Source organism: Neolamprologus multifasciatus, chromosome 11 (assembly GCF_963576455.1).
Source record: "Neolamprologus multifasciatus chromosome 11, fNeoMul1.2, whole genome shotgun sequence".
NCBI lineage: Eukaryota > Metazoa > Chordata > Actinopteri > Cichliformes > Cichlidae > Neolamprologus > Neolamprologus multifasciatus.
In genome coordinates this window covers 20,352,524-20,372,227 of record NC_140449.1, presented here as the reverse complement: position 1 = coordinate 20,372,227, position 19,704 = coordinate 20,352,524, and the positions used below count along the sequence as shown (strand labels likewise).

Here is a 19,704-nt window from a genome sequence, read left to right as displayed (position 1 = left end):
AGCATTTTAGATAAAACACAAACTGGATGGCAAGAGTTCTTTGTTTCCGAGACTGAACTAGGCTCAAACACAAACTCTCACAGCAATCCTTAGTATAAAATAAAATCGGCTGGAGAATATGTGTACAGGTATACAAGTTTGGTTCCGATCTCATCAGAGGGCCACCCCCAACCCCAACTTCTCCTCTTTTAAGGACTTTTAAACCCCTGGAGGAAGGCCTGTATGCAAATCTAGGACTGCTATGCCAATGACCTTCATATACTGCATATTCTTTTTTTTTTTTTTGTATTTCTGTCTATTATCTTGGCACTCATCAATCAAAGGACACCCTGAGTACGCAAGGATCAAATCAGCTGTATCCTCCCAATCCCTTTCTAAACGCAGACGTACACACCTTTTACACAACTGAGTCAGCACCACCTGTCATGCCAAAGAACATGAACTTGGTTGAAAAGGAAGCAGAAAAGGAAGCCATGAATATTAACAACAACTATCGATCTTGTGCGCTTGCGGCATCGGAGCAAATGTGTGTAGAAAGAAATGCATTTCGAAACGCGCCCGTTTTAGAGTGGAGAGGAACGATTGTGTGCATGGGGGGGCAATAAAGGAGATTTTTAAAAAATACATCAAAATCAACCACAACACAAAATTCAGTAAGTTTGGAGAAGCTTAGACGAGATATTACTGAGCTATTGGTTTACATTAAACACCTTAATATGCGTTTGCATCGACAATCTATGTGTTATATCTTTTAAAGAATATCCTAATTGAAAAGAGCAGTTAGCGGGAGACTCCTTTGACAAGTGTTTAACAGTCTAAGCAATGAATTTCCTTCTGCAAAAACAATGCAAGTTATGTCATGGTAACTGGTTATGTAGTTTTGATGTTTGTGTTTTATTGAATCGTTTGAGAGAATAATGAACGATTTCCAAACCTTTTATGCTCCGAGGTTAGACGGATATTGCTAGCAATGAAATGTTCAGCCAAAGGTTGCTCCTCGGCGTGCTATGTTCACAGACTTTCGAGGATCAGGAGGGAGACGTTCACGTTATTGTTTACTGTTTTCCTCCTCCCTCACTTCATGATGTAGTTGTTTTTGTTTTATATCTTTTTGATCGTGCCTTGTTTCTTCAATGCAGTCATGTCACTCCAATGCAGTCACCTTATGTACTTAATTCAAATGTAGTCAGCTACAGGAGAATCTTACAAAAAAAGTCTCAGTTTATCAACAACTTTGCAAAAATGACACTCCGGTAAACACACGCAAACAGATCTAGTGATGGCAATCTCCTCTGATGCACGTTCTCGCGTTCAGCTTACAGTCACAGATACTTGATGTCACCATCTGGGGGGGAGTGGGGGTCGGGGTGGTATGGGATCGGGGTTTTTTCCTGATCATCTGTAAATAACATAAAATTTTGACTGATAAGCTTAAGTGATGGGTTATTGTTTCCATTTTTGTATATTTAATGACTTCTTTGATAAATAACAGAGCCAGAAACCACAGCACAGAGGTCGCTCATGTAGAATTTGAACACGTCGAAGAGACTGAAGCTAAAATTTTAAAATTTGAGAAGGGATTTTTTTTTTTCAGCCTAAACCTTAACTATCTGTTAGTTATTAGACTTTGAAGTGGGCTAACATGTTGCAAAACATGTATGCACACACATACCCGAGTGACTGCCGGGTCAGTCTGCATGTTCAGCTTTATGCAGGTCAGAAATAGGAAAACGGCAGAGAAGTTCTGCCATTACTGTGCGTGCCTGTTGTATGTGTGTGTGGGCTGGAACAGGCTCACTTGATGCTCTTTATCGTTAGTGAACTGGTTCTGTGTTATTATTGTGCATCACAGTAGCCTTTGTTGCATGAAAATCCTTTCAGAAAATTAGTTGTTTATTGTTGGTGATGGTGGTAGTGTTGATGATGCTGTTGTACTTTTTGGTTTGTGTTTTTAAAAAGCCAAAGGTTCCTTTTGAAATAGTGTGCACAGATAATGATTTTTATTACTTTATGTTTCTGTTTTAATACTTTTTGTCTTGTTTTGTTTTTAGGGAAATGTGTCTGTTTACACCTGTATTGGAAAAATATAGATTGCATATATAAATACATATATCACTTATCTGGCTTTGTGAGTTTGCCTTTTGCTGTGCCTCCCTCTGTGTACATCAAAAAAGTTCAGCAGAGACTGAAACAAAGCACACACTACGAGAAAATGTGAGCGTTTGTTGTACGCTGACCCGAACAAAGAGTGTGGTGTCGTGGCGAATGTGTTGGAGCTACTGGAACTCTCTTGTTTGTGGCTGGAACAGCAGGAGCTTATTCAGGGGGGCATCATACGACACTGGGGAACTGAGTACAGCAAAGGTAAACAAGGTCTTTAATCAGTCAGCGGGCGTTTGAAACTAGAGGACAGTCCAGAAAATGCCAGATGTGGGTGGAGAGCGCTTGCAGTTTGTATAGGAGGTTATAAGTAGAGGAGTGAACCGTGCCGGGAATACGGAGCAGAGCTCAGCTGTTGCATGGGTCTCGTCTGATTCCATTTGTCACAGCTCATCTTCCAGTTCTTCTCATCGACTGCCCTCGTTGCATTTGTGTGGTCCCTCTCTGCAGAGCCATGCACCCCCAGCGTCCTCTTCCCCAGGCCATGCCTTCCGCCTCTCTGGGACAGCACCTGCGGGACATGGCCATGGGCCTGGGACGAGGCAAGAACTTCCTGGGAGGAAACTTTGCCTACAGTTTTATCCAGTCGGTTAAGGAGTGCCTCTATTTCCTCCTCTGCTGCTGGTGCATCAAAGAGATCCTGGACTGACAGACTGAGAGAAAAGGGTATATCAAGTGGTAGAGCACAGATTTTTCCTTGTTTCTCCACTGGGTCCTGTATTGTAATTTCAACCAGCTTTTATTTCATCAGAAATGGGAGTGTTATATGGTAAAGCCTTGGCAGGTATGACTTGTTTTGAATGACTGTTATGTATAAACTACATGCTTTAATTTATAGTGTTTAATACATCTATCAATAATAATATCAAAATCATAAAACCACTCAACCCTTTAACATTTTTTTGCTTTTTGTTTTTCGGTGTCTCTATAGGAAGGGAGGTCTTTTGGGGTTCAAGGAAGCTTGCCAGCAGGTTTCAAGATGATACAGACTTTATATCCGGACTGGGTTAGAGTTTTCTGAATTGTGCCCTCATGATCTGAGATTCCCAGGACTGTGGCTCACCTGATGTTCACTGTACAACACAAAGTGGTGTGGCAATAAATAAAGGAATTCATAAACAGAAAAAATTATTACCTACATGTCTGAATTTTTGCTTCTTTTCTTTTGGTCATTTGATGATTAGGTAATTCTGCACAGGCACCTTTAAAGGGAGAAAAATGCTTAAGTGTCAGTAATATACCTTCTATGAAACAGTTTTAGCTTGCATCTAATGTGACTCTTGGTATTTCTTAAGTGAGTGTGCAAAAGAGCATTATTATTATCGCTAAACTGGAGGCTCTATTTATGATGGAAACCATCAACTCAAGCATGTCTAATGTCAGGGTAGCAGTAGCAGTAACCTGTAGTATTGATTTTACATTAATTTAGCCTTCATCACTTACATATTTATACATATATATATGTCAATCAACTTAGAAGCTTTCCAGCCGAAATGAAGCGACGACGATATGTTATTGGATGAGCGAGAGGCGGGACTAGAGCAAACGCGTTTTGTGATTGGGCGAGAAGAGCATGGCTCAGTAAGTTTTGGAGGCACGTTATAAGTTGTCAAGTTGGATGGGAAGAATCAAAGAAGTCCCAGCTTGCGTCTGTGGCGTCTTCTGAAGTCTAAAGTAAAGTGACAGACCACGGTAAGACTCACCTGTATTTTTGATTTTATTACAAGATAACGACGTCTTTTCTAGTGTCGTTTCTTCTCCCTCTGTGTCGCAAACGTTCACGTTTTCCTGGTTGCTCGGCAGACGTCGTTGAAGTGGAAACGTTTTTTTTAAGGACTAATGTCAACAACTTTCGGCTTGTGAAGCCTTTAGTAGCCTACCAACAGCGGCCCTCGCCACATGTGAGAAGTGATATTTCTGAGTTTAACCAGATGTTGTTGTCTTCTTTAAGGCCGTATGGCATTTCCTGTTGCAGGTTATGAACTTCTTCCAACTAACCCCGACCCTTTTTGCATAGTGATAAGAGCGGTCTGCTTTTAGCGGTGATGCTGTGTGTGGAGCTGGCTTTAGCTCGCAGCCCAGCGTTGGCTGTCCCCATGGAAAGTCTTGTAGTTTATCTCTTGACCTTTTTTGGTAATTTTTCCATGCAGAGGCAAAGACGCTGCAAAAAAGAAAGAAAGAAAAAAAAGAAAAAGATTAACAGTCTAGTCTCTGGAAGATAACACACACATGCAGATTAATGTCTGAAGAGATAAACTGAGATTAGACGCGTGCACTGTGAAAGTATGATCTTGCACTGACTCCTACAGCTAGAGCTTAAAGGTTAAATTAAATGCTATTCGTACCGATCAGTGAATAAGATCAGACCAGGATGTTATTTTTTTTTCTCCCTCCCTTGTGTTGCATGTAAAATAATCCTTTTTAAAACTGTCCTTAGAATACATTTCTGCCTCTATTTTATTCCCCATGGCCATCTCCTGCATGCTCCCTCTGTCTGTCTCTAGTCAATCTCATGGTAGCTATATTTAGCTGGCATCTATTTAAACCATTCCACTATATGCTCCACAATGCTCCTTGGGCCCCAGGCTAGATTCAGTAGGCTTCTCTTGGGAGGCACTCGATTAGGAGACCTAAATAGCAGAGCTGGGAGAGAATTGAATTTGGGGAGTGAAGTGTGTCATTACCCAGACAGTGTGGTATTAACTTAAGTGCCTCGTTCTTTCAGCATTCATACAAAACTAGACTGGATGCATATAAATATGTCGTGCTGTTATGCTACCTTGTGTAATTTGAAAGGAAAAGCTTTATAAAAATCTAATATCTGACACTTCCACCTAACAAGGGGGTGACACTGAAGTGGTTACATGGGAGATAATTTTCTCAACTACTGTGGTGGCAGCTAAGATGAATGATCTTACTGTAAAATCAGTGATTCCAAAGCAGTGGGCAGATATAGTGTACACCACAAATGTGCTCATTTGTAGACCTCTGTTTAAGACACCAGTACCTTTGAAATGGACAGCCCATTGTAGTGCCGGCCTTAGTTACCCATGTCTCTGCCAAAACATTTCCCAGCTAGTCAAAAGCCAGGCTGGCCAAAAGGCTCACAACACACATAAACTACTAATGAAGAACTGAATGCTCCCAGGGAATTAGACTTCCTGCTCACATACAAAATGCACACACTCGCACAAAGACCTCAGTAACACATTACAGTCAGACCTTTATTGGCAAAATGGGTGAGGCTGAGTAGTAGAGGCTTGTATTCAAATCGGGTAAACATTGAGCGTAAATTTCTTAAAGCTGCAGTCCTCATGTTGTTGCTGTAATTGTAAGCTAGTGACACATTGTTAGTTGTCTCTTCTGTAAGTGAAACTGTAAAATATGCATGGCTTTGATTCAGGGTGTACGTATATACGCTCTTCACATTGTTCTCTATGTTGTTCTTGTGTTGCAGGAGAGAACCGCAAAGTCTGTTGGGGGCCATGTCTGGCACTGGGAGTGCTAATAACAGCTGGACCATCCTAACTCCTGAGGTATCATCGCTCTGTATAGAGCACTGGAATACACAGGCTTTAAACAAAATGCTTTATTTAAAAAAATTACTGGTCTCAGTTTATTTTCTTTCGGTTACCTAAATATGAAGTTTGTTTTCTGTGCTAAGTCTGTCTTGATCTTTCTGATTTGACTAGTATTCAGGAAGGCAAACTATTATAAGATCTTCTCATTTGTGAGCCTGTTAAATGCTCAGTCACTCATTATTATTCCAGTAACAATATCTAAATGAATATATAAAGAATCTTGTTTTATCTTTAAAAGTTGCCATATTTTCTCAGTAAGGACTCGTCCATAACTACAGATAACACATGTTGTGGGAAATTTAGTTATGCTTCATAAGTCTGAAAGAAAAAAATACAATGTAATATTAGATTTTTTAATTCGCTAAATATCAAAATTGGTATTGGTGTTGAAAATGAAACACCTGGGAGGTTTCTTTGATTTTCAAGTGGTCTTAAAAGTTTTTCAAGCTTTCTGAAGCTCTTTCAGACACTGGCTGCCTTTTCACTCATTTTCAGTCCAGTTTTTGTAATTTAATGATTTTCTTTTTTGTTTATTTGTTAAGCCACTTACCACTGAATCATTATTGCACCAACATGATTTCCAGAGAGCTATTAGGGGAAAAAATTGGCAGATCTTGACATGGTGTGCAGTGTATCCTGACATAGGACCTGAGAGCATCTTTTTCTTCACTTGATCACTGAAGCCTCAGTGAAAGGGTAGCTGTCAAGAGGCCATTCTTAAGAGATGAAAACGCAGAGAAAAGGTCGAGATTTGCTGGATTACACAAGAACTGGACTGAAACTTATGGCAGCAAGTCTTATGGAGTGATAAATCCAAATGTAAAATTTTATGGGTCACATCAAAACAGCAGTAATCAATCCCAAACACACTGATGGAGCAGTAAAGGCATATTTGCATAGAAAAACACACAGTGGAACACTCAGCTATGAATTGGCCTCCAGAGTCCAGACATTTTTTTTTTTTTTTTTTTTTTTTTTTGAAAATATTTTTATTGAAAAAAGAAAACAACAGTACTTGCAGTTACCGAAATACAATCAACCTTTCTTCATTTTTCTAAGTAAATAAACTTATATATGAAAAAAAAAAAGACAACGCATTCTAAAAGAAAGACAACCCCCCCCCCCCCCCCCCCCCCGTCCCACACAGATCAACACAACCATCAAACATATTAGAGGAATATAACAGTAGCAGAAGTACATTTAAACAGGCAATACCTCTAGACTAGCAAAATAAGAGATAAAGGGTTGCCACTTGTGAAAAAATTTGGCTGTGCAACCTCTCAACGTATATTTAATTTTTTCAAGTTTTAAAAAAAAACATGACATCTTTAAGCCACCGGGTAATAGTAGGATACTTGAGTCCAGACATTTTTAAAGCAGTGTGGTATCATGTGGACAGAGAACAAAACAAAAGGCAGCCAACACCCAAAGAAGAGCTTTGAATGTCCTTCAAGAAGACTGCTTTTGGTTTTATATAATGTGTGTTTTGTACATTGCAGTAAATGACTGCACCCTGATGGGTGGCTTAATATTTTGCACAGCATTGGATTGTTCTCTGACTGGGTGTTTGTCTTTCTTAGGAAACTGCTGCTGAAACCCTGAAGCCTGTGATAATGGGGACGGAGTACCATGGAGAAAGCCATACAACCGCACCAGGTGCCTTCACATCCATTCATTTTCTCAATCGCATATCCACATTAGGATCGGAGTATACCTGAAAATACTAACTTTTGTAGCAAGTGCATTTACCAAGTTTGGCAAACTGAATGTGCTTTCTCTGCTTTACAGGCAGTTTGTAAATTTATAGTAATGTTTTTGCAGAACTTAAAGCAAGTGATTGCTTTGCACTCATTTGATGCTTTCCATGAGATGTGGATAAAGTTGTGAGTCTGGATTGACACAGAGAATGACATTTGGCTGGCTTTCTTGTATTTTCCTTGGAAATGTTTTGTTTTTTTCTACTGCTAATGTCTTTTGAGGAGTGTTTGCATATTTAAAATGCAAAATTATACTTTTTTTTTTCTTTTTTTTTCCTTTTTTTTTTTTTTTTACCTTTATTTCTGTTGATAGTGTGCAGAAATAAAGGTAAGTAAGGTTCTGAAAATGCATACATGCAAACATGGGTACTTACACACACATGTCAGTTGATTAATGCGAGCTGCTATGCCTTGCACACAGAAAACATAAAGCAAGTGTGTGTTTCACTACATCAGTGTGTAGTTGGTGCTTCAAGAGGTTCTTTAAACGATGGTTTGGGTTTAACGTATAAATTCAATTTTTACAAGAGTGTCTCAAAAATAGTTTTACTGGCTTGATGTAATATTCTGCAGTTAGTGCATTAGAGCTTTGAGCCTTCCAGCTATTATTGCAAAGTTATTACCTAAGCAATCAGAAACGACTGTAATCAAAGAAAACAACTGGTAAAGTAGAAAAAATACACCTCATCACCACTGCTTTTCACCTTGCCTGTGCTTACTGGTGGCAGGTGTTGGTGTCACGAGTAGGAATTGCTCCACTTCAAAGAGTCAGGATTGAAAAATGTTGAACTGCTGCCCTAAATGGCTCCTCCCTCCTGTGTCTGTGTTTGATCCAGGTTCTGGGGACAACAACCAGCCTGCAAATGGTGCAAAGTCTGCAGAAGGGCTCCCTGTGGAGAACTACCTAGTAAGGCAGCAATACATGCAATGTTCTGTTCTGTAACAGTACCATTTGTCACGCGGCTTTGCTGAATGTGTAGCCTTGATTGGCCAAAGAAAGCATTCTCCTCTCCCACGTTTTAATTTTCTAATAATCCCGGGGCTTGAATGATTGCTAATTTTTGAATGCTCAGAGAATAAATACTAAAACTATTTATAGTGTAGTGAGAATGCTTGATTCTGATTGGACAGAATTTGCCTTTTTTTTTTTTTCAGGTAGCAGCATTATCCTTCTCATTTGTTCCTCAGATTTGGAAAGTGACTCATTTCAGCTGTAGCTTAGAGATGGCGTTCTTCATGCTAAAGATAACACAACACAATATTTCTGTTTTAAATAACATTTAAACCTTTAAGACCAAACTTGTATTGCTTGGCTTTTAACCAAAAGTGCCAAACTATAAGAAGTGCAAAAACTTTCAACTACTTTTTTTTTTTTTTTTTATGACCTTATTCTTATATCCAGGTACCAAAAGAAAAAACAGCAGAGCTAAGTGGAGGCTTGAGTGCAGATCAGCCCACCTCTGTGCCCACTTCTGTCATGGATAACCCCATTCCTTCCTCTTTGGAAGTCTCCAGCAACTTGAACCATGGCAGTGATGAAGTCAGCCAGGCAGGGGGCCTACCTGAGGGCCCGGCGCAAAGCAGCTCTGACCCCGATTCATACTCTGACTCCTACACTCATGTAGCTCCTTCCCCTGATGAGCCCCCACGCTTACCGTTGAGCACAGAGACTCTTGGAGGTGCAGAGTGTGTGCAGGTGGAAGGAACGCAGCATCTGCGAAATGGGGAGGAGCTAAAACAAGAAGGGGAGGTGCCAGATGCGTATCTAAAGACAACTGACTTGGAAAAAGAAACGGGTATGAACAGGGCGAAAGTAGGGTCATTATTACTGAAAAACTTTATGTGTATGTCACTGTATACATGGCATGCAGCCTTTCTCTTCTGCTATTGGAGACTAAGCCGCATGTTCTATTTGTGTTTGAAGTGTATTTGTTGGAACACCTGGTTATGGACTTTTTCAGTATCTGGGCCAGGAGGTTGTCTGGAGAGGCTGTGTGTGGAGGGGAGCATGATGTGACAGAAACCTTTAGTTACATGACACCCTGCAGAAGTAAATTGGCTTCAGAGGGACAGGAACCACTTAAAATATTTTGCAGTGTAGTGGTTTTGGTTTTTGTCACTTTTTACTGCTGCACCATCAAATGATTGGTCTTCTTTTACTCTGTTCTGCACTTTTTTTTTCCCTAACAATTTGTGTTTAAAAAGTAAAGTTCAGCATTAGTGATGTCTTTACAGAGCCAGTTATATCATTATTGCTCTTTTCTTTCAAAGCCAGACTGATTTGTTGAGTTTAAATATAAGAAAGTGGAGCAAATTAACCAGCATACTCTGCTTAGCTGCAGTGCTATCTTATATCAGCTATATAAAAGCAAGAAATATCTGTACTGCAACTTTGTGCTTAAAATAATTACTCTGCTGGGGGCTGAAATTTCTGATTGCATATTGTTGTGGTGTTTTCAGTTTATATTTGAGGTGTTCCTGTAACTTAATTATTGTAGAACTGCACCTTAATACTGTTGTCTTTCACCCCTTCAGACCCCCCTGCAGATTCAGAAGTGAGTCAGGAGAGGACCGAGAAGGCTGGTGAGGAGGGAGAGTCAGAGGTGAGGAAGAGAAGGTCCCTTTTAGCATCTCTGGAGCAGATTGGAAGAAGAGAAGAGGAAGAGGAAGTGGAAGAATTTCAGCTCCCCCAGCGAGAAGACGACAGCGGGTTTTCCGTGAACAAGTGCATCCTAGGTGCTCTCATTCTGTTAGGCCTTGGCACCATTTTTTTCTCAGGTAGGCATGTTACGAAGGTTAACGTTTCTTTCTTTCTTTTTTTTTCATTAGATTTTTTTGGGAAGCTGTTTGCCTGTTTTAAAATTATATTGTAAAGGTAAAAGCTTAAAAGAATAGAAAGTAACTAACACTGGATTAGATGAAGGATGCTCCGAGACTGAGGTGTATTATACATGCAGGTATCTTCATGGATCTGGATGAGGGTAGGTTCTTTCTGTGTGTATGTGTGGGTCACTGATCTAATTAAGTCTTTGTTGGCCACAGCATGTTTGCATGTGTGAGGATGCATGCAGGAAAAAAGCCTTTGCATGTAATACTTTGCAGAAAAAAAGCTTTCAAAGTTCTTTACGCTGTTAAATGTGGGGTTTTGTCCTGATACTTGGTGTAGGTGTTGTCAAAAGACAACCTTGTTGCTTTGAAGGGACCAAGAACGACAGTTGGTAAATATTAGCTTTAGAAGCCTGTAAGCTCAGTCACCTGATTTTTGACGTACAGTTTGAAAAGCAAAGGCGTGAGAATGAGGTAAAGCTGAAAACAGGATTCATGAGGACTTCACCAAGGAATCCATACATTTTTTTTTTTTCTATTGCATTTACAAATGCATTTGTAATGAAGTGTATTATGAATGCTTCTTTTCTGTTCAGCTGAATTTCATTTTACTGTCAGAAACCTTATGCATGTTGTTTCTGGGTAATTGCATTTTTTTTTTTTTTTTATGAAAAGTAACGTGTGTGTGTGTGTGTGTGTGTGTGTGTGTGTTTGTTTTGCATGCTATTTTTAATTTATTACTCGCATTGAAACTAATATTTGCGTTGCAGAGAGCGACTATAGTACAAGGGATCTGAAAGATACAGAGCTACCAAGAAAACGGGTCAGTGTAATGTCTACTCTCTCTCCACTGTGTCTCTGTTTCTTCTAGTCCAACCTTTATTTACTGTATAATGAGTATGGCAATTTAAAAAAAAAACAAAACTTTTTTTTACTGTACAGTGACTTGTTCTTTCCCGTTCCATTAACACCTCTTTTTCTTCTCCACTCCTCCACCTGACAATAGTTATTTGAGAAGATGTGTAATTCTGTTTGTTGACAGGAGTGGCTTAACCCAGAGGCTCCTCCGTCCCCACTAGATGCTGACAATTCAGAGCTTTTAAACAAGCTAGCCAAAGGGAATGAGCAGATTTCTGTGCTCCAAGCCCAACTTCAGGTGTGACTCCATTCTGTCTCTCACCTCGTCTCCTCTGCGTGTGTACAGTAATACACATGTATTTATACAAATGTGCGTCTGTGGATAAAGGTGTCAGTGAGTGTGTGGTATTCTCTAAGGACCCTCTTTTTCTGTTCTTCTTTAAACAGGCACAGAACGAGGAGCTAAAAGTAGCCCAGGGACAGGCAGCAGAGGGAGCAAAGGAGCGGCTGAGGTGGGAGGCGGTGGAGAAGGAAAACAGTAGGTTGAAGACAGAGATTGCTTCTCTTCCTGTCCTTCAGAAAGAGAATGAGAGGATGAAGAAAGAGCTGGAGTCATTCCCGGCCCTACAGAAAGAACTAGAAACTCTGAGATCCACTGTGACAGAATTAAAAGTCTCCTCAGGTACAAAGGGAGCAAGGGAGGAAGAAGGGAGGGGATGTGGAGGAGAGTAGGAGATGTAGAAGGATGAGAGTTATAAGAGATCTTGGGAGTAGATTAGTCATTTAGTGATTTGCTTTCTTCTCTCTGTTTTTGAAACACAATGCACACATGTATCTTTTTTTCTTTTTCTAACTTTGACTTTTTGTGGTTGCTCCAGCAGGCAGTCAGACAACTCAAGCCTCCGTGAAGCTCTCTACATTGCCCCCACCTGGTCAGCCAGAGGACAGCAAGCAGGAAACGGTTGGATCCACAGGGAGACAGACAAAGCATCCACGGGATGACCCAAAGCAGAAAAAGAAAGATGTGAAGAGAGATCGTTATGACTTGGGCGAGCAGAAAGAGGGAAAAGAGAGAAAAAAATCTGTAGTGATGGAAGGAGAGAAAAAGGGCCATAAAGATGGTGGTAAAAAAGAATGGAAGAAGGAAAAACATGAGCAAGGAATGTTTGATAAGGAAGGTAGACAGAAGAGGCATAGTGAAGGGGAAAAACAGTGGAAGGAGAAAGACTGGAAGAAAGAGAAGACTAGCAGAGGTGATGAAGGAAAGCCATGGAAAGATGGGAAAGGAAAAAGAGAGCGGACAGAAAAGAGGGAGAAAAAAGAATGGAATGAAGATGTCGATAGGAAAAGACCAAAGCATGAGAAAGTGAATGAGGGTAAACAATTGGGAGGTAAGGAGGAGAACAAGCACTGGAAGGAAGGAAAGGATCATGGGGGGAGACAAAAAGAACAAAAGGAATGGAAAAAGCTGAAAGACGGCTTTAAAGAAAGTGGCAAAGTGCAGTGGGAAGATAAAGAGTGGAAGGAGAAAGGAGAGAGAGAGTGGAGAAGAGGCACTGAGAGGAATGATAAAAATGCCAAACTTCAGGGTAAAGCACGGAAAGAAAAGGATGAAAGGAAACGGTGGGAAGGCAGTAAAAATCATGGCAAAGACGGATCAAGGGAAGATGACAGGAAGCGATGGAATGAATATGAGCGGAAGAGTCAAAATGGGAAACACGATAAGGAATGGAAGAGCAAGGACAAGAAGTGGGAACAGTCGAAACGGGAGCAATCAAAAGAGAGAGACGGGAGGAAGGAGAAGAAGCCTAATGAAGACTGGAAAAAAGACAAATCGCAATTCCAGAAAAGCAAAGATGTATACAAGGTTAAAAATAATCATGGCAAAAAGGAAGAACATCAGTTCGGAGACCAGCAGCCTCATACACACCGCAAACCCTCCATGGGGCAGCCTGAGTACTGGGTCCAGCAGAGAGAGCGTCTCCAGCACAGTCCTAAACCTCCACAGGAGTGCGACTCATTGGAGTCCTGTGCAAAGGCTGAGCAGCTGCTCCCTGTCCACTTACCCGAGTTTGAGGCCATCCTCCAAACCTATCTAGCTAAGGCAGAGCAGGCAGGTGTCGATGATTCCAAAAGAGAGGAGCTCAAAAAGCTGGCCACGCAGTTTTTTAAGGATGGAGTTTTTGTTCATGATCAGATGAGCTTTCAAGATTTTGTTGAAGATTTGAGCGATATTTTAGAAGACATGGTGGAAGAGGACGAGGATGGGGAACAAGATAGCGCCATAGAGGATGAAATGGAGGAGTTTGAGAGAGAAGTCATGAGAAAGTTTTCATTGGGAGGAGCTGGAGAGAAAGAGGAGAGAATCAAAGGGGACTGGAGAAAGGAGAGCGGACAAGGACGTGGCTGATGAAATGATAGAATTGATGGATCTGTCAAAAGTGGCTAAAAGGAGTCGGAGCGAGCGAGGGTTTACTCAAAGGGAACATTTCTTATTGGACCACAAAGGCTTAAAGTATACATTTATCAACCTGTCATGTTTTTGCAGGACGGCCTTTTGTGTTTTACCTCCATCTGCTGTCCACTTGCGGGGTTTTTTTTTTTGGTTTTTTTTTTGTTTTTTTTGTTTTTTTTTCGTTTGTTTGTTGTTGTTTTTTTGAGTGCTCATATGCAAACACTTAATGCACTGTTACATAGGAAGGGCTTGAACGTACGTCGTGTGTGTGTGTGTGTGTGTGTGTGTGTGTGTGTGTGTGTGTGTGTGTGTGTGTGTGTGTGTGTGTGTGTGTGTGTGTGTGTGTGTGTGTGTGTGTGTGTGTGTGTGTGTGTGTGTGTGTGTGTGTGTGTGTGTGTGTGTGTGTGAAGTGCTGAGTCTGATATTTTAAGAATCTGTGTGATACATCTTAGAGATGGTGACAGACAAATATTGCTAGCCTAAAACAGTCCCACTAAATTTATGAACATTTACTTACAGCTGTTTATTTGGGACCGACCACCTGCAGCTACTGTGAATGTCCGTTAGTGTGAAAGTCATTGCTATTCACAATTCTCTTACACTGTTGCTCTCAATAAGATTTCTAAAAGATGCTGCACAGTCTTATTCAAACACTACACTTTCACTATTTTCTGCAAGCGGCACTGTGCACTTTTAAAATCTGCTTATTCGCTGATCATGGCTGTTTTTGTTAATTAAGCATGGACTGCTGAACGAATTGAGCGAGGGTCTGTAGTCATGACACTTGTGTTTGTACATACATTATGCTTGTGTTTAGGAACTTGCTTAAATCTACAAATGTCTAATTAACTTATTTTATAGGTGTAATATAGAGACTTGATGGGCACATGAGATTTTGACATGTTGAGCATGTTTATTGCTGTTCAGGTGTGGAGCTTGTGCAGATGTCCTTAAGTTATTGCTTTGTGATGACTGTAACATTTGTTTGTGGTTGGTGATGGTACTTCAGAGATTTGTTTTCAAAAACACTTTCTGTATCTCTTTACGTGTGGATAAACTTGTGAAATGTAGCAGATTTAAAGGCCTTCAGCACCATAGCGATTGTTTTTTCAAAGGTTGCCACACAGCGTGTAGTGGCACAGAGAACTTTAAATGTCATTACAGTTGTGTTTTCCCATGTTCTTGGCATTTAAAAATAATAAATGTAATTCCTCTCTGTGATGAATAATACTTTTTGTCTTCCTTTAACTCACCTGTTTAGTCTTTAAAGAATACTTCCTGAAGTGTATGCTCGCTGTAACAAGTTCTCCATAGTGATGACAGATAAGCCACGGGCTCTTGCCACACACAGTATTTTTTCTACACTATTTACAGACTCAAACAGCTCCGACACTTTACCCCAGCTGCAGCGTCACTGCCTTTTCAGTGCATTTCATTCGTGCGTCACTCCTCTGGGCCCACACCTACTATAAAGGAGGGATCATGATTAGTAGCTGTGTGCCAACCTTAACCAGCCTGCTCCACCTCTTTGTTCAAGCCATTAAACCACACCACATTGCCAAACGCATCTTATTCGATGCATTGAGCTCTGGTGCCTTTCTTGCTGTGCCACACTGATACAGACAATTCTACAAGGTTGAGAACAAGAAGTTGTTTGTTAGTGAACATTTATCCTAATGTAGTGTGTACATCAACTGTTTCATTAACTTTGCTTCAGCAAAGAGAGATCAGCAGCCTTTATACCTGGTTATTTTAAGTTAATCTTAAATAGAGAAGAAATTAGGATATTTTTTAAATCTATTGTCCCTTCCTATTGTGTGCATCCATCCATCCATTTTTCTTAACTTTATCCAGCTGAGTCATCTCCTTGTCTGATATACGCATTTCTTCCTTTGTCTTCAGCCAACAGAAGCATAGTTTCCGGTGGCATGATCTTGGCCAACAGCACCAGAGGCGATCGTTAGTAGCCCTGAGCTGCACCCAATCTGGTATGGAAATCTCATTCTTGATGTTTGAGTTGGCAAAGAATGTCCTTCCTGACACAACCCTCCCAATTTATCCTGGCTTGGGACTGGCACTATGAGCACACTGGAATGCACCACCACGAGTACCCTCACCCCATGTCTAGGTTTGGAAGAAGTCAGAGTATCTGTGCAGGCTCAGCATGGGGCCCAAAATAGCTGTGGATTTAAACACAGGACCTTCTTACTGTGAGGCCAACCACTGCATAACTACCTGCACCCTTGGGAACAAATGTGAGAAAGAATAGCGCAGTAGATAGTGACATATAGATTACTGTGATTTCATGTTATTCAGTCACGGAGTCTGTCATGTCAGTCAAGCACTCACTTTGTTTCAGACAGGAGAGTGGATGATGGACCTGGTTGAATATTACAGTTTTCCACATGTATCCTTCCTGCGTCAGAAACAGTCATGGTTCAGCGCATTGTCTGTACAACCCTGCAGAGGTCGTACTCTCAAGAGCAACATATCTCATAATTTCTTCAGATGGGATACTAACACTTTGACCTTCACTGTGACCTTAAACAAAAGTCAATAATTGTGACTATATTTCTCACCAATGTCTAATAGGATAAATGAATTAAGCTGTGAAATTTCATGTCCTAAGGGTCAAAGGTCAGCTTCACCACTACATGTCATTTTTCTAGAGAACATGTTTCAGGACAGTCTTTTACAAAATAACAGGCTGTGAATGTATTTACTTAAATTTGGTCAGAAACTGAACTGGTGACACTAATCTACTGAATTCACTTCATTTAATAATAAATGTGGGTACATGTGGGCCTAAATTGATTGGTTGGGAATGGCCTACAACCCCAAGGCAGTAATTTAAGTTTATATTTAGCTTGAAACCTTTAGGCCTATGATGTTTGCCTCAAGGCCAAATGCTGGTGTTGTAGACTTAAATAGCAATTGAGAACTTTAAGACAAGTCCTCAGACAGAGATACACCTGCAGCTACAGTCCCAGGATATCAATCTTAAAACAACTAGAAGCATTGGCCCACTGAAAGCACCAATGCTTTTCTAAGACTGTGTGTAGGGAAGCAATTTCCAGCCCCCTCACTAAGCCATTTATTTTGAGTTAGTTGCCACACTCTCCTTCCCCAATGACAGCCAAGGGAATGGAAGGAGGAGAACTAAATACTGCTTTTTCGAGTATAAGGGGATAAAGATGTGTGTGTCTGGGTGTGTGTGTCATACAGGAGAGAAACAAAAACTAGAAGAGGGGATATTTGGATGATAAAGCCGATGTGCTTGTTAGTGCTAACTGCCTCCCTAATATGCCAATTGTGCACATCCTGTCAGAGCTTTAGAGTTTAAAAAAATTGTTTTATGAGGTAAAACCCAAGTGCCTCATTCTCATCCTCATTCAAAAGTTTCCATATACAGACAGTATAATTATATACCTGATGTACTGCTCTACTTTTTGCTCTCCACAGCATTCTGCCCACATTTTCATACTCACAAGAAACAACGGAAATAAACTGTCTGTGCACTGGGATGACCCGCAAAAATGATTAAAAATAGTTCACAGGCAGTGCAGAATGTTAATGTTAACCTCGCTTAACTTCACTTCTCAGTCTTGTGGTGGTTTTCCTGAATGAGATGATGTATCTAGTAATCCATCCTTCTTCAAAGATTGGCTACATGCTGTGCGTGCATCTGAAAACACAGCTGCGTCATGGAAAAACATTTGTGGTTTCTTTGGAAATATGGTTTACACTTTTACCAATTCCAATGATTTATCTACTTAACCCGTCAACAGCAGTGTACAAAGGGAGAAGAAAGACGTTTGTACTCACCAAATACCTACACACACACACAGCTGGTGAGTTTCCACTGTCTTTTATTCCAAATCAATGTTAGAATCCTGTTGAACTTCAGTATATTCTTTTAAAAGAGTCGGCCATTCATGCGCTGGTGTCTGGGTTCAAGGCCTATGCTGGCAGGGATGGTTCCTCTGACACGCTGAGGAGAGATGAGTTTTACAGACTGGTGTCATCAGAGCTCCTTAACTTCGTCAAGGTAAAATCAGTGCACAGTAGTTTCATTTGTACCTCTTATTCATTGATCTAATAGTCACAGCAGGTTGGTGGCTTTACTTAAGTATCTATTACATTTTCTATTTCTATAGATGCCTGTTTTCTTTTTTGTATTGACTATTGGTTCAAAAATGTTCTGTACTTACAGACAGTTAATATGCGGATTTAGGCTGCAGGCTACTAACTGTTAGCACTTCTTGTACGCTGACTACGCTGAAAAAAAGACCAGATGCAACACAAAGTACCATACTTAGATGTCAGTTTGAAGGCCCGCAGTTTCATTATTAAAGTATAATCAGGGAGACTCAATTTGCTCAAACTGAGTTTTGTTTCTCACGAAATTAATCATAAGGGGGAAGCTGATGTTATTAAGCGTTAGTCATCATCTATGTGAGCTCTCATCAACAGTTGCAGTCTTACTGGAGTTTTGAGTCATTTAACAGCTCTCCTGCCTGTGATCTTGACCATGAATGAGCAGTTGCATCATCTCATATTGGGACAGGATATTAATCTCCATTTAATGTTTCACGCTAAATGTCCCCCCCCTCAAAAACAAAGTCTTGTGTTGTTGAGACTGTCTTGTCTGTGCTCTACGTGTTCGAAGGATAAAGGTCTGCTTTACCCCCAGTGTGGAAAATTCCACATGCTTCTTCTTGTTTGAATAGTTGTAATAATCGCAATGACCACTAGATGGGGACAGAGTCAATAGAGTTCTGTGCCAAACCACTTCTGCTGATGAAGCATGATTTTTTTTTAAACTCGTTTGCATGCCAGTGTGTTCTGCTTGCCTCTGATCTCTCGCTCCATACACATGACCAGTGTTAACCGAATTTTTGCATTATCCACGGACTGAGACGGTTCTTTTTAATATTGGATACATGTGATTTCCTGTTTTCCTGCAGAAAGCTGATGACCCTGCTGCCATTGACTAACTTGTGAGCTCATTGGACAAGAACAATGATGGAGAGCTCAACTTCTTGGAATTCTGGCAGCTGATTGGGCAACTTGCGAGCAAGCCTGGGAGGTTTAGCCAATAAGAGTGTCCTCGAATACTCTTTCTTTCGCAGTTCTGTGTGTTACTGTGTCGCCTGTGTGCCATGCAGTTAAAAAAAAACGGGATTTCAGCCAGATGAAAAACACCCTAAAGCCCGTTTCAGTTTCACAGTTCTGTGCTTTTTAGTCAATACTTTGTGTTTCATTTCCACCTCACATGTTTCAAGAGGCTGTCAGGTAGATTCAGTCACTTTTACATAACACTACACGGTTTCGGTGGTTTTAGAACAAATCCCAGCCCGCAGCGAAGACACACACGCTTTAAGCCCCGCGTGCTCACAGTCCTATGATGAAACTGCAGAATAGGAATGTAGTGTGTTACAACCGTGTGTGTGTGTGTGTGTTTCTGTGTGCGCATTCCTGGCCTCCTAATTCCTGGAAATCATCATCTCCCCTCCGGACGCCAACAGAGGTGGTGTTTAGGGAAAAATCTCAACTTATAAAAGAAATCTGAATAAAATGTAACAGGATAGTTCTGTGTTCTCTGCTGTCCAGTCTTTCATTCGTTACTCTGTATGTGTGTGTGTGTGTGTGTGTGTGGGGGGGGGGGGGGGGGTCTTCTTTTTTGCTACATAACTCCATCTTTCCACTCTTTGAACCACTTTCAGGGTGTGGCTTGACTGCATCTGTCTGTTCTTAAGGCTTTGAACACACACGCGCTTAAAACATGCGCGCGCTCTTGTCCCTACTTGTTGAGAGAAACTGTGTTGTGCCAGGAAAAAAAAGAACAATATAATATAATACATGTATATATTTAAAAAATAGCAAAGTTGCGGGTGTGAGTATAAAACAGAAGCAGAAAGGCCGAAAGTTTTTTGTAATCAAAAACGCTTTTTTAGACTCTTTTGTGGAACAACGGAAATCTTTGTTAAGAAAATATTGCTGCGTTGCTCAAGCTGCGCCTCTTTCCACATTCCTCCTCTCCCAGGCACACGCCCTAAAACTGTGA

At 40.7% G+C, this 19,704-nt stretch overlaps 2 protein-coding genes and 1 pseudogene across 9 annotated transcripts; all 3 read left to right on the top strand.

Annotated features, from left to right (window-relative positions):
* The first annotated feature begins 2,241 nt into the window (after window positions 1-2,241).
* lenep (lens epithelial protein) lies at window positions 2,242-3,288 on the top strand. The gene is made up of 2 exons (XM_085176121.1): window positions 2,242-2,944; window positions 3,092-3,288. Exon 1 carries the CDS (start codon window positions 2,615-2,617, stop codon window positions 2,807-2,809), a length of 195 nt encoding a protein of 64 aa, XP_085032247.1. The 5' UTR covers window positions 2,242-2,614; the 3' UTR covers window positions 2,810-2,944; window positions 3,092-3,288.
* A 98-nt stretch (window positions 3,289-3,386) lies between these two features.
* On the top strand, window positions 3,387-14,434 carry pbxip1b (pre-B-cell leukemia homeobox interacting protein 1b). 7 transcript variants are annotated; one of them, XM_085176106.1, is made up of 12 exons: window positions 3,387-3,852; window positions 5,618-5,696; window positions 7,322-7,397; window positions 8,335-8,405; window positions 8,901-9,294; window positions 10,034-10,276; window positions 10,456-10,479; window positions 11,095-11,147; window positions 11,367-11,480; window positions 11,630-11,720; window positions 12,064-13,915; window positions 14,048-14,434. In XM_085176106.1, the coding sequence occupies exons 2-11, from the start codon at window positions 5,646-5,648 to the stop codon at window positions 13,590-13,592; spliced, it is 2,646 nt and encodes an 881-aa protein (XP_085032232.1). In that variant the 5' UTR covers window positions 3,387-3,852; window positions 5,618-5,645; the 3' UTR covers window positions 13,593-13,915; window positions 14,048-14,434. The 7 variants fall into 7 exon arrangements, with proteins under 7 accessions (XP_085032232.1, XP_085032231.1, XP_085032229.1 ...); XM_085176105.1 differs by having other exon boundaries at window positions 12,061-13,915; XM_085176103.1 differs by having other exon boundaries at window positions 11,630-11,864.
* A 2,027-nt stretch (window positions 14,435-16,461) lies between these two features.
* On the top strand, window positions 16,462-19,546 carry LOC146508292 (protein S100-A11-like; annotated as a pseudogene). Its single transcript, XR_014876947.1, has 3 exons — window positions 16,462-16,482; window positions 17,527-17,685; window positions 18,605-19,546. The product of XR_014876947.1 is annotated as a protein S100-A11-like (transcript).
* The last annotated feature ends 158 nt before the right edge of the window (window positions 19,547-19,704 follow it).